The sequence below is a fragment of the Monodelphis domestica genome, chromosome 5 (genome assembly GCF_027887165.1).
Source record: "Monodelphis domestica isolate mMonDom1 chromosome 5, mMonDom1.pri, whole genome shotgun sequence".
NCBI lineage: Eukaryota > Metazoa > Chordata > Mammalia > Didelphimorphia > Didelphidae > Monodelphis > Monodelphis domestica.
This window is the reverse complement of record NC_077231.1, coordinates 286,386,646-286,399,862: the sequence shown is the minus strand read 5'-3', so window position 1 is coordinate 286,399,862 and position 13,217 is coordinate 286,386,646. Positions and strand designations below refer to the sequence as shown.

At 38.5% G+C, this 13,217-nt stretch overlaps 1 protein-coding gene across 1 annotated transcript in view; it reads right to left on the bottom strand.

The window, feature by feature from the left end:
* The window catches only part of CPNE4 (copine 4), a 509,113-nt gene that overhangs the window by 63,831 nt on the left and 432,065 nt on the right, over window positions 1-13,217 (bottom strand). The window contains exon 8 of the mRNA XM_001369385.4: window positions 5,336-5,434. Within this exon, the coding sequence (XP_001369422.1) occupies window positions 5,336-5,434 (99 nt within the window). The remainder of the gene's footprint in view (window positions 1-5,335; window positions 5,435-13,217) is intronic.

The following is a 13,217-nucleotide window of genomic DNA, read 5'->3' as shown; positions in this document are numbered from 1 at the left end:
ATTTGTGCCTCCAGGACTTTGCACATAGTAAGTGTTTAATGATGCTTCATTAATTCACATTTGTTCATTCATTTATATTTGAATGCCAACAAACAAAATCACAAGTACAATAACTGAAATTTGGATACTTGTCCTTTTTAAAGTTGGCAGTGTCTCCTGTATATTACCTTGTATGTGCTGACCAAAGCATCCAGAAATAGTTAGATATCCTCAACTGATAAATGGTCAACTTAAGAATAAAAGCAATTTTTGGAGGAAGAAATCTAAGCTCTCAAAAGTCAAATGAAAAGTGCTCTAAATTAGCAATCACAAAAGAAGTGAAAATTAAAAACATCACCGACGTTCTACCCAACACTCATCAAATTGGCAAAGTTTACAAAAGTGGAAAATGACAAATGCTGATGAGACTGTGGGAAATTAGGTACGTTTCTGTTGGTGGGACTGTGAACTGGCCCAGACATTCTAGAAAGTAATTTGTAGCTATGCCCCCAAAGCTATTAAAATGTGTATACCCTCTGAACTAATGATACCACATCTGGGTCAATAACTAAAAAAAATCAATGATAAAGGAAATAGACATATACAAAAGAAAAAAAATATAGCAGTTCTTTTGTGGAAGCAAATAATTAGATACTGACGTGGTGCCAATAAAGTGAGGAGCGGCTAAATAAATTATGACATGTAACTTATAGTTATATAAATATCTGGTATATATAAGTGCTGTTGTATAAAAAAGATGAAAAGACAGTTTCAAAGAAATTATAGGAAGACTTGAATGAGTTGATTCAGAATCAGGTGAATTGAATCAAGAGAACCATTTATATAATAACAATAGTATTAAAAAATAACTTTGAATGACTCAGGGATTGTGATCAATGCAATGACCAACCATAATTCCAGATGATTTATGAGAAAGCATGCTACCCACATCAATTAAGATTGAGGCATATATATTAAAGTACACGACCAAGGATGTGGGCTTTTTTGGTTGACTATACATGTCTGAAACAAATTTTATTTTCCTTTCTTTTTCATTGGGAATGGAGAGAGATGGGAGGGAGATAAAGCAGATTTTAGATGTTAGCAGTTTTAAAAAGTTCACCAAAAATAGTCCATGACATCTTCCATAATGCTTCCTTATTTTTTATATTTTGTTGGTGATAATACATGGAGAAGAATTGATCTGATGCTTCAAATTCTGTTGGAGTTAGAATTGAGGAATCTGAATTAAGGATTTACTTGCCCTCCTCAGAATCACCAGCTCTGGGCATACCAGATTCCTCATATATTAAAGGATTAGGTCTCTTTATTCCACCTTTGATTTCTTTATTTTCCCTGTCTCAGCCCCAAGTTGGCTTAAACACAAAGTATAGGATGGATTGGTGGCATAGTGAATAGAACACTGCACATGGAGTCAAGAAGATTCATCTTCATGAGTTCATCAAACCTGACCTCAGGCATTTACTAGCTGTGACCCTGGGCAAGTCACTTAACCTGGCCTCAGTTGCCTCATCTTTAAAATGACATGGAGAAGGAAATGGCAAACCACTTCACTCTCCTTGCCAAGAAAACCCCATATGGGGTCACAAAGAGTCAGATATTACTGAAAAACTATTGAATAACAGTGGGGAAAACCATGATCTTGGAGTCAGATGATGTAGATTCAGGTTTCAGTACTTCTTTCATTTGTTATGATGCTAGCAGCTAGGTAGTAAAGAGAATAGAGTTCTGAGTCTGGAATCAAGAAACCCTGAATTTAAACATGACCTCAGGCACTTATTTTAATCTTTGCAACCTTAATCTTTGCCTCAGTTTCTCAGCTTTACATTGGCAATAAGAGTAGCCCCTACCTTGGTCATTGTGAAGATCAAATGAGATAATAATTTTAAGTGCTTAGCACAGTGCATGCCCTATAATTGGTGCTTAATAAATGATGTATCCTTCTTCCCTTCCTTTACTGCCTCTTTCCCTCCCTCCTTCCTTCCTTGTCTCCTTTCTCCCTTCCCCTCCTTCTTTCCTTCTTTCATAGCAATGTGCCCTGGGATTTATCCTTAAATGACTTCATGATATGAGTTGTTAACATTATTATTATGATGATTACTATTATGTACTACAAAGATAATGAAAATTCTTGCCTTGGTCTATAATATATAGAATACATTTGGCTTAGCACAGAAAATATTTGTGATCTTGGTCAATAATGGAACAAGGACCCTCCATTTCCTCATTTGTCAAATGAGGACTAGATGCTTGACAATAATTTTAATTAGTAATTAATCTGGTAGCCTGATAAATTGCATATTTATTCTTTAAAAATACTACAAATGGGGAAACTGAGGCATCAGACATGCAAGTTCCTTCCTCAGATTCATCCAAAGGGAGCAGAATTGAGTATCTAGCTTTCAAGTTCCTAATCTCATATCTCTTATTTAACAACTAGCCTATAAACTGGGCTTCTCATTGTTTTAGGATTATCTGCTGTTTCCATTTAGTCTTTTCCCCTTGTGTAGTAGGTGTGCCTATGAGCTCATTATATTTAACTCTGGGGGAGAGGCAATGTATATCCTGATCTTTATTTCTCAGGGGAAAAAATCTATTTACTTTCTGAGATTTTTAGCAGTGCGATGATGGTACTTCAAATTGGCAGGTCTTCATGTCCACTTTGGGTAGCTCAAAATGACCAAATCAGAGGAGCTCAGAGGTGGAAGGCACCTGAGAAGCCAATTAACCCAGACTGCAACTGACCAAGAATCTCTTCTATAACATTTCAAGGCAGTACTGTGTAATGGTTAAGATGCTGGCTTTGTGGGATCAGGAAAATTCAAATCCTGCCTCAGATGCAAATTAATGGTGTGGCCCTTGACAATTCACCAAGCCTGTTTCCTTATTTTCAAAATAAGGCAATTGGACTATATAACCTTTTGAGGTTTCTTTCAGCTCCTAATCTAAAATTCCCAATGAAGGGTTACCTGGTCCTTTTTGGGAAACTCTGTAAGAAGGGCAAAACTGCTTCCTCCCAAAGCAGCACTCTGATTTTGGACAGCTCCTTTAGGAGCATTTTCCTTACTGCAAACCTAAACCTGTCTTTGCAACTTCCAGCTGAGGGGCTAAGTAGAACAATTTTAACCATTACCCCCCCCCCCCACACACACACACATACACTTTCTACTCCCATCCATACACGACAGCCCTCAGATTCTTGATGTCAGTTCCTGGCCCACTGGCATTCCCAGGGCTCCCTAGATGGTGTCAGAGGTTCAAACATCACTACAAAATGGAGAATGACAGATTTCTTCTTTTTTGCCCTTCGATCAGAGAGGCCAGCCAGCAGGGGAGTCAGAAGAAGTTCATTTTCTAAATTTCAATTAAGGCAAAGTCAAAACCATCTTCCATATAAGCCATTTAGCAATGAGAGTTTCATTTTGACTTCATGCCCCACTTCCCAAAGCAAAAATAAATAACACAAACCAGTAAGTAAAGAGCCCCCATGTTGAGAATATATCAAATGTCCACAGTGTGGGGGCTGAACAGTTATTTATTTAGTCGGTTGCCAAAACAGGCATGCATAGAGCATTGAAAAGCATATTTATATTACATGGACTGGAGAGTTCTTGGACATTATAGATTGGACTTTGCGAAATTAGAAAACACTGAGTTTTGGGAGTAGGCACTTAACTGAGATGAGTAACACTTTTATTTTAAATACTTTCTTAGAATGATAACAACAGTATGGGATCATATAATAATAATATAATTTTACTTTAAGGTTTGCAAAGCTTTCTATGTATGTTAACCCATTTTCTCCCCACAACTTGGGAGGTGACATTATTATCCCTATTTTGCAGGTTAGGGAACTGACACAAAAAAAGGTCACACAGCTCAGATGTGTCTGTGGCAGAATTTGAACTCAGATCTTCCAGATTTCAAAGTCCTTTTCTCTATTCACCTTGTCTCTTAAATATATCAGTACAACATGTAACCATTTCTTATGTAAATTGATTTTTTAATTTAAAAATCTTTCACAGAGGACCTTTGAGAATATCTAGTCTTACTAATCTTTCTCCACCCCATTTTACATATGGGAAAACAAGTCAGAGAGAAAAATGGATGGTCTAAGGATGCAAACAAAGAATTTGTGGCAAAGTTGAGATTGGAGTTCAGGTGGCATGTAGAAAACCCTGCAATAAAAAGCTAAGCAAGAGACAGACTATTCTCTTACCTCTTATCTACCTGCTGGGTGTTGGAATAATGCTCTCCTTCATTGCTGTAGTAGAGATAGTATGTGTTGGGTAGCAAGAGAATTAATTCAGTACTGATTTATTCCTACAAGCAACTTATTGTGTACTTTGGGGAAGTTTTGAGAAGAGTCAGTCTTTCTGAACCTTCCTCTCCTTCTCAGGAGATCAGGTGATGATGACCTACCTGCCCTCTGGGTTGTTGTCATGACAAAATAGATAATAGACACAGTGAAGTGGAGTGCAAAGCAGAAAACATGGGTTTGACTTTAGGCAAATGAATTAAACCCTCTGCTGAGTTTCTTAACCTGTAAAATGAAGTACTATGAACCTTGCATCCTATTTTTTTGGTCCTCTTAAGATCTAGAGATCCACATTTTTAAAGTTTTCAAATGAGGAAGTAGAACCAGGACAAAAGGAAGCAACTTGCCCCAGGTCACACAGTTGGTAAAAATAGCAGGATTGAGATTCAAACCAGCTCCTGAGTGTGGCTCCCAATATCTGTTGTAAGAACTCAATGTATATGAGGTGCTTGGCATTGAATGGGCATTGGGAAGCCATTGGTGTTTCTGGGTTTAAAAGTCTTAAACACATGTAAGATGTCACTGTTCTTAATGTAACCATTTGCCCTGCATAAGCTCAAGAGATTGTACTTTTCACAGTATGGTTTCCCAGGTCCAATCCCTATTCCCTGTCCCTGTCTATTGATGACTGTGGAGCACTCTATCTAACCAGATAGAATACTGGGCTTGGACTAAGGAAGTCCAGGATTCAAGTCTCTCCTCTGACACCTCTTAGCTGTGTAACCATGGGTATGGAATTTAATGAGCTTCAGGTGACTCTCAAAGACTGTTAGAGAAAGTTTTTGATGTCCATGTCTGGGAAGAGTTTGCACACAGATAAAGTCCTATATCCTTGTTCTAGTGATGTTTAGTTATGTAACTGCTTCCTGTACAGAACTTTTGACCCTCTTTCAAAAGGAAGAAGACTGGACAAAACCACTCAGAATTACAATGTTAAACATTTAACATTCACAAGTTGCAGAGTAAATTCAGAAGGAACTAAAAAACCCAGAAATTCCCCAAACACGTAGCTCTTACCTGTTTTCCTTCCATCGCTCCTCTCATCTCCTTGAAGGTCGAGGTAAATTCTCCGATGAAATCATGCTTGCCATTGGAGTCCCAGTCCCAGACGATGCACTGGAAGAGAAGGGAATGAGTGTCCTTTAGAAGGCAGCTTCTATGAGGAGAAGGTCATGTTGACTTTGTAAAAGGCCAGATGCCCAAAGAGGGAAGAGGAAGAAAGAAGAATAAACAAATGAGTTGGGTCTGGGAGGAGAGAGCAGCAGTGGAAGTCAACATCGCAGGGTAGGATTATGAGAGGTAAAAACCCTCAGCGTGACAGAAGGAATTGATCACAGTCTCCAGGCTTCAGAGTCAACAGTAATTCAGAGGATCATAGGTCCAGAGCCTGAAGGGATATCTAGTCCATCTAGTCCAACCTCCCTTACCTTTTTACAGAGAGAAAACTGGGACCCAGAAAGGTAAAGAAATCGGTTCAAGGCCATTACTGGGATTTAAACCTATGACCTTTGACTCCAGAGCAAATGTTCTTTCCAATCTAACTTAGGCTTTGTTGCTTTTATTGAAGGCAGAAGGTAACACCTAAATGAAGTGATCAGGGGTCTCTGGGACCCTTTATATTCACATATGAGAAAAGGGTACATAATTCTGCTGATTTGTATGTTACATATAGATAATGGAGATATTTTGTCAGCAGAAGACCAAATACCAGGTGATGAATAGTTTCAGTCATGGCGCCCAGAATTATAACTAAGGTAGAATGATCAGAGCTTTGCCTGAGGTTACCAGACCAGGGAAATATCAAACTTGGTGACAACGGCACTTATAATTCTTTAGCAGCATAGAAACAATAGAATTGATTACCAAGTCAGCAGAAGTTACTTCAAATAGCAGCAAATGTGTGCTACTGCCTTGAGATTGCTTTCTCCCCTTTGTGATGCTATGTCCCTGTCCTTTTCTCCACTCTGGGCATGGTTTTAGCAATCACCCTGGGTGCATACATTCCTAGTTCTGGCTCTAGTGGTATCTCAGCCAATGGATAAAAATACAAAATGGCCTTTGATCTTGTGTTTCTTTCATTTTCTCCACAATGGAGGCAAAAGGGTCATAAAGTTTAAAGAATCACCATTTTTGAAACCATTTACAAATATTGATTGAACTATTGACACTCTTAAAATTTGAACTTTGTCTCATGACCATTGGGAGCAGTTGACCCATCATTGGAGAAAATGAACCCCTTAAGAAGCTCTCTTCTTAAAGAAGGCCTCAAGCAAATATTCTATAGAAAGAGGTAAAGACTTAGGAGGGTTGGGGTCTGCACTAGCAGAGGGAAAACCTACAGTGATCAATTCACACATTTATCTATGTAAGTAAGCATTTAGCCCATGCTCATGAAGCAAGACCCAAGAGTGCCCATCTGGAAAGATGTTTAAAGGCTCTCTCCTCCCAACAGTCCTGTTCATAGCAGTGGTGTTGGTATCATTCTGGGACCCCCTAAGCCAAATTTTGCAAGGTATGTTCTATCCAACCCACACTATCCTAAAATGCCCTTGCCTCATGCCCTGATGGAGGAAAGGAACTTTTGGAAGTCTTCAGAGAATTTTTAGGCAACAGACCAACCAATTGTTTGCAAGTAGAAGAAACACCTTAATTGACTTTCAGAGCAGGAAGCAATTTAAATGGAATCTAAGTAAAGTCATATTCTTCAGGGTCAGCCTGATTCTTTGCAAGTATACAAGTCTCGTTATTGTCATTAAGATCTATTTCTGCCTTGAAGAATGGGTTCATGAATTTAGGCATAGATTAGCCAAAGAAGGGGAAAATCTCTTCCTCCTTTGTATTGAACTGTGGGCACAAAGAGTTGGATGTGACTGAACTGACTGAACAACAAATGTGGTATAATCAGGATGGGGATCCAGCTTCCATTGATATAGATTAGGAACTCATCTCTAATGGGGGCTTCAAGACATTAACCAGCTTGCCCATGGCCACACAGCTAGGGTGGGTTGGAGGAAGATCTTGAATTTGGGTCTTCCTGGATCTAAAAATTCTATCCATTATATTGTGTATCTATAAGTAAGAAATTGTCCCTGCTTTCATGAAACTTAGAATCAAGTATGGAGGCTAAAAAATAACTATAAAGAATACACACAGACATACAACCAATAAAGAAAATAATAAAGTGAAAAGTTTTATGCAAAGTCTAGAAGATCATTTTTAGCAGTGTTGAATTTCCTTTGTATATATTCTTTATATCTTGATTATATTTTCAGTATATATTTCTTCTACATATATTTTGAATATATATGTGCGGTCTTCCATTAGAATTGAAATTCTTGGAAGGCAATGACTTTCATTTTAAATCTCCAATACCCAGACAATCCTGGGAACATAGCAGACACTTAAATGTTTGCTGATTGGTTGACTGATTGAAGGGAAGAGGAGGTAGGGAAATAGGAATAGAGAGGTGGATCATGAATAAATCTGATGAACAATAGGATAAGCTTGTAGATAGCATAGTTCCAAAGGAAGTGAATGGACTAAGGTAATAAGGTAAGTCAGGTTACAGTTATCGTTCTGTGCTAATTCATTATATTAGTAGGCAACTAGGTAAAACAATGGATAGAACACTAGACCTGGAGTCAGAAAGACCAAAGCTCAAATTCAACCTCAGATATTTACTAGCTGAGGGACCCTGGGCAAGTCATTGTAGCTGTTTGCCTATTTTTCATTCTCTATAAAATGGGCACAATAATTGCACCCACCTGCCAGGATTGTTGTGAGGATCAAATGAGATATTTTGGGTGCTTTATAAATCTTAAGGTACTATGTAAATAGTAGCTGGCTATTATTATTAACTTAGGCAATTGACAATGTCTTTAGACCTTGTTTGCCTCATTTACAAAATGTGGATATTAGACTAGATAATCTTGAAGGCAACACATATCCCTAATTTTCAGTTAACCAATGAAATCCCACCATGGCCAACAGAAAATCTAGAATCAAATCCTTTACAGCAACCTATTGGAAAGAGAAAGTAACTCAATTCAATCAAGATTCAATAGTTAAAGCATGTAAGTTAAAATGTACCCTAGTGCTCCTCAGCAGAGGTCTTCTTTAGCCAGACCTATAATTTCATTAGTGTTGAGTGTTCCCAATGAGTAAAATATATTTACCAATAGAGATCTGCTCCTATATTTCAATTTACAATCTTAGAGAGTTCTCTCAAACACTGAGAAGATACATTACTTGTCTAGGGTCACATAGCCAGTTTGTGTCAGAAACAGGACTAAAATCTAGGTCTTCCTGACTCCCAGACCAGCTCTTTATCCACTACACCATACTAGCTCAAAGCAGAGGTCCTTGTTGTTGTTGTTGGGTTATTTCAATCATGTCAGACTCTCTCTGATCCTTTTTTTTTGTTTTTTGTTTGTTTTTTTTTTTTTAGCAAAGATACTGGAATGGTTTAAAATTTCCTTTTCCAGTTCACTTTATAGATAAGGAAACCGAGGTAAACTGTATTAAGTGAATTGCCCAGGGTCACACAGCTAGTAAGTATGTTTTGATTTTAATTAAATTAAGGCTAGATTTTAATTCAGGAAGATATATCTTCCTGGGTTGGGTACCAGCTGGCTATCCCTAAATAGAGGTAATTTGTCAACAAAACCACGTTTCTTCACTCTGGATAATTGGGTCAGTGAGCCTCGTTCTTCACAGTGGACACAGGTGTTAACTGATAACTATTTAGAAAAACCTCTTTAGATAAACTGAGTGATGCTGGGAGCCATCAGGCCACAATGTCTTGACAAAGTCACACATGGAAGCCAAAAGGTCACAAAGTGGCTCCTTGGCAGGATGGAATCATTCACTAAGCCCCCTCTGTGTGATTTCTCTCATCAACATCCCTTACTAATGGAATTGATATGATTGTTGTTCTCTCTCTAGACTCAGAAGGAATAATATAAGAGCAAAATACTTGCGCACTATTTCCCCAAAATATCACCAAAATATCAGACTCACAAAACCAAACCCAAAAGACTATCGTGGGTTAACTTTTGCTTAGGTATATAATTTCTAATGAAAGGTGTGCCCACAAAAGCCATGCCCCCAAATCCCCTACTCCCATGCACAGAAACTAATTCTAAGCCAGTACATAAATCATTCATAAGGAGAGGCCTGTACAATATGCTTTGATACATCATGCCTCAGTGACTTGATTTACCAAGCAAAACCCTTCTTGGAAAACTCAACAAACTCTGAAAAATGATTAATATTAAATCTGAATTGTGTTTTTAGTACCCCTTTGATCTCTCAACCTCACTACTATTATTGTTGATTGTCTCTAGAATTTCTGATTATCTATTATTAAAGGTAATAAGTGATGGTCCTTGATTGTAAGCTCAAGCTCCTCACAGGTTAATGAGAAAATTAAGCCACCTGTGACAAAATCATTTATCTTGTGCAAAACCTTTGTGTATCCTGTTAGAATAGTTACAATATGTGTGTAGAATCTTAGAATGTTAATCAAACCATTTGTTAAAAGTTAATGTATCACTTTTCCAATTATCTTTATTTGAACATGTATGTTGAATAATATAGCTGTGTGCCAAGAAAATGGGTTTAAACATAAAAGCTAACCCTGGGCATGGAGAAGCAGCCATTCCATGCAGAACCTGGCCCCAGGTTCACACACACACACACCCATACACACACAGAGCTGTCTTCCATTCATTTCCACCTACGCCATTCCACCTACTGAGGACCCCTGGAATGATGAGCAGGGCTGGTCCCAAGCTCGTGGCAGAGTGAGTGACCAGATATAGATTGTCTTACAAGAGTTCACTTCTACTTAGTACCAAGAAGTTTCTAACTATGCCTCCTTAGCTTCCATTCATCTTCCCATCTCCCCACATCTCAGAGTGATTTCTTATTTTTGAATGGAAAATATGTTTAGTTCTTGGGGAAGTGAATGAGAAAAATGAAGAGGCTGCACGTGCTCTGGGCAGCCCTGGCACTCCCAGATTCCCACTCCCTCAAGCTCCCAAATTGCAGCCCCTACCTTGGCATTTTTCCCAAATAAGATGCATCTATAGCTGTGAAAGACAGCAAGTGTAAGCAAGTCCTCTGATCCCTCTCCAAGGAGCATTCCCAATCTCTGCTCCTCTCTCTCACTCCCTAAACCCCAGGCAGCCTTCCTTTATAAATTAGAATCAAGAGGTAATATGTTTCATCTGACCCTATTCTGCCTGAACATGCAATTCTCTTTTTTTCTTCTTCATCACAATATAATCTTCATCCTCTGCTCAGATATATCTATGTCTCTATATATAGGCTCACTTTGGAATACTTTAATTATTTCACTCTTTCTCTTGTTCCAGTCAATGCAGCTCCAAATTTCTTTAGTAGCCAGAAGCTGAAAACAAGGGGGATATCTATTGATTGGAGCAGCTAGTTGGTGCAGTGGGTAGAGCACTGGGAATCAGAAAGACTCATCTTCCTGAGTTCAAATCCAGCTCCAGACACTTGCTAGCTGTGTGACCCTGTGCATGTCATTTAACCCTGTTTGCCTCAGTTTCCTCCCCTGTAAAATGAGCTAGAGAAGAAAATGGCATACCACTCCAGTATCTTTGCCAAGAAAACTCCAGATGGAGTCATGAAGAGACAAAAACAACTGGCTTGTCTTAGTTTCCCCATTTGTAAAATGAACTGGAGAAGGAAACAGAAAACCACTCCAGTATTTTTGCTAAGAAAAACCCAGATGGGTTTATGAAGAGTCAGACATGACTGAAATGACTAAATAAACAACAACTGAAAAAGAACCACCATAATAAACTTCTAATTAATTGGTGCATTTAGTATGGTTACCTGTTTACTTTATGATATAATATAACTTCCTCTGGTATATAAAATGGTTCCACATAATAATATTATATTATACATAATAAAATAAAATAACAAGAATAAGAATGATAATTTTGATTTTACTATCTGCTCTATAATTATTGTCTCATTTGATCCTCACACCAACTCTGGGAGGTAGATGCTGTTATCATCTCCATTTTATAGATGAGCAAACTGAGACCGAGCTTAAGTGACTTATCCAAGGTCATGCAGATAGTGAAGTGATTGAGCCTAGATTTGAATTCATGTCTTCATGACTCCAGAGCTGCAGTTCTGTTCACTGTACCACCTAACTGTTGCTAGGCTGTCATGCTATGTTGCACTATGACATGACCAAAAAAAAAGTATGACACATATACCATGCTCTCCCTTCTTTATCTGTTAGAACCCCTAGGTCTTCTCAATGATGAAAACCCTACCCTTTAAAGAGCTCTTTCCTGATTCCCCCAGTAGTCACTAGACCTTGAAGTACTTAATAAATTGAATTTACTTATCTATAAACATGTTGTAACTTCTCAGCCAATTACATACTCCTTAAGATGAGGGCTTTCTCATTTTTGTGTCTGTGTCTCTAGCACAGAAAGAGGCAAACAGTAGGTGTTTGATAAATGCTTAAAAATTTTTTTTTCCTTTAAGACTTTACTCAAATGACACATTCTACTTGAAGTTTTCTCTGGTCACCCTAGATGCTCTAGGGACCTTATATTTATTGTCTGCTAGTCTTCCCCAATAATATTTCTTTCTACTTATTCTTCATATCTCTTTATGTACCTGGTAATTTACATATCATTTCCCCTGATAGAATCTAAGCTCTTTGAGGACAAGGATTTTTGCTTTTCTATGAACCTGCAGCACTTAAGCACAATTCCTGGCACATTTTTGTTGTTGTGCAGTCATGTCCAACTCTTCATGATCCCATTTGAGATTTTCTTGGTAAAGATACTGGAATAGTTTGCCATCCATCTCCAACTCATTTTACAGATGAGAAAACTGAGGCCAACAGGGTTAAGTGACTTACCTAAGGTCACATAGCTAGTATCTAAATACTTAATCCAAGACCCCACAAGTCAATCAAACAATACAGTTCAAGGCATTATTGATGCAAATCAAAACAAATGTTTCTAAGAAGGGAGAGAGAACTCTGTGTGGTGTGAATTCTGGCTGATGATTTCTGTAGAGAAGCTCAGCCCTTTGGGTGAATTTTGATTCTTAAACAGCATGGAATTTCTCAGCATATCAGATACAGAATTTTGTGTTGATCTTTCTTTGTGCAGATCCCAAAGGAAGGAGAACCTGGGGCTGCAAACAAACAAAGCAGCAGCCTCGGACTCTGCATGGAGATGCTGCTTGACAGCTCTGTAGGTGCTAGTGTAGAAAGGCATCTGGGAGCCTGGGAAGTTGCTCATTTTTCACTTGGAAAGAATGAACCAAGGCTCACAGTTTGAATCAATAAGCCAGGAAGGGAGGTAGATGTTAGCTTTGAAAACCTGACCATTGCAGGGAAAGGGGCTTTTCGGAACATCTAAAACCTGGCTGGAGATTGACAACATGGTGGAGGGGACAGAGGGCTGGGCTTGGATGGGGAAACCCTGAGTTCAAGTCTGATTTGACATTTACTGTGAGACTGTAGGCAAGACACTGAAACCTCCCCATGTTCCCCGTCATTCCACTGCCAACTTCCTTATCTCTAAGATGGAGATAATAACATTTATGTGACCTACCTTAGGTTATAAGATTTATTTTTTTAAAAATCCAATGGCTTGTTTAATGATCAATCTAAACCAGGGATTTCTAAATCATGACATATTTTCATGATTGCAGTAGAGGCAAAAATCTCCCAAAATGATGCAACTAGGTGGCTCAGTGGATAGAGAGCCAAGCATAGAGATGGGAGGTCCTGGATTCAAATGTGACCTCAGATACATCCTAGCTTTGTGGCCGTGGGAAAGTCACAACCCCCATTAACTACTCCTTAGCAGTCTTCTGCCCTGGGAACCAA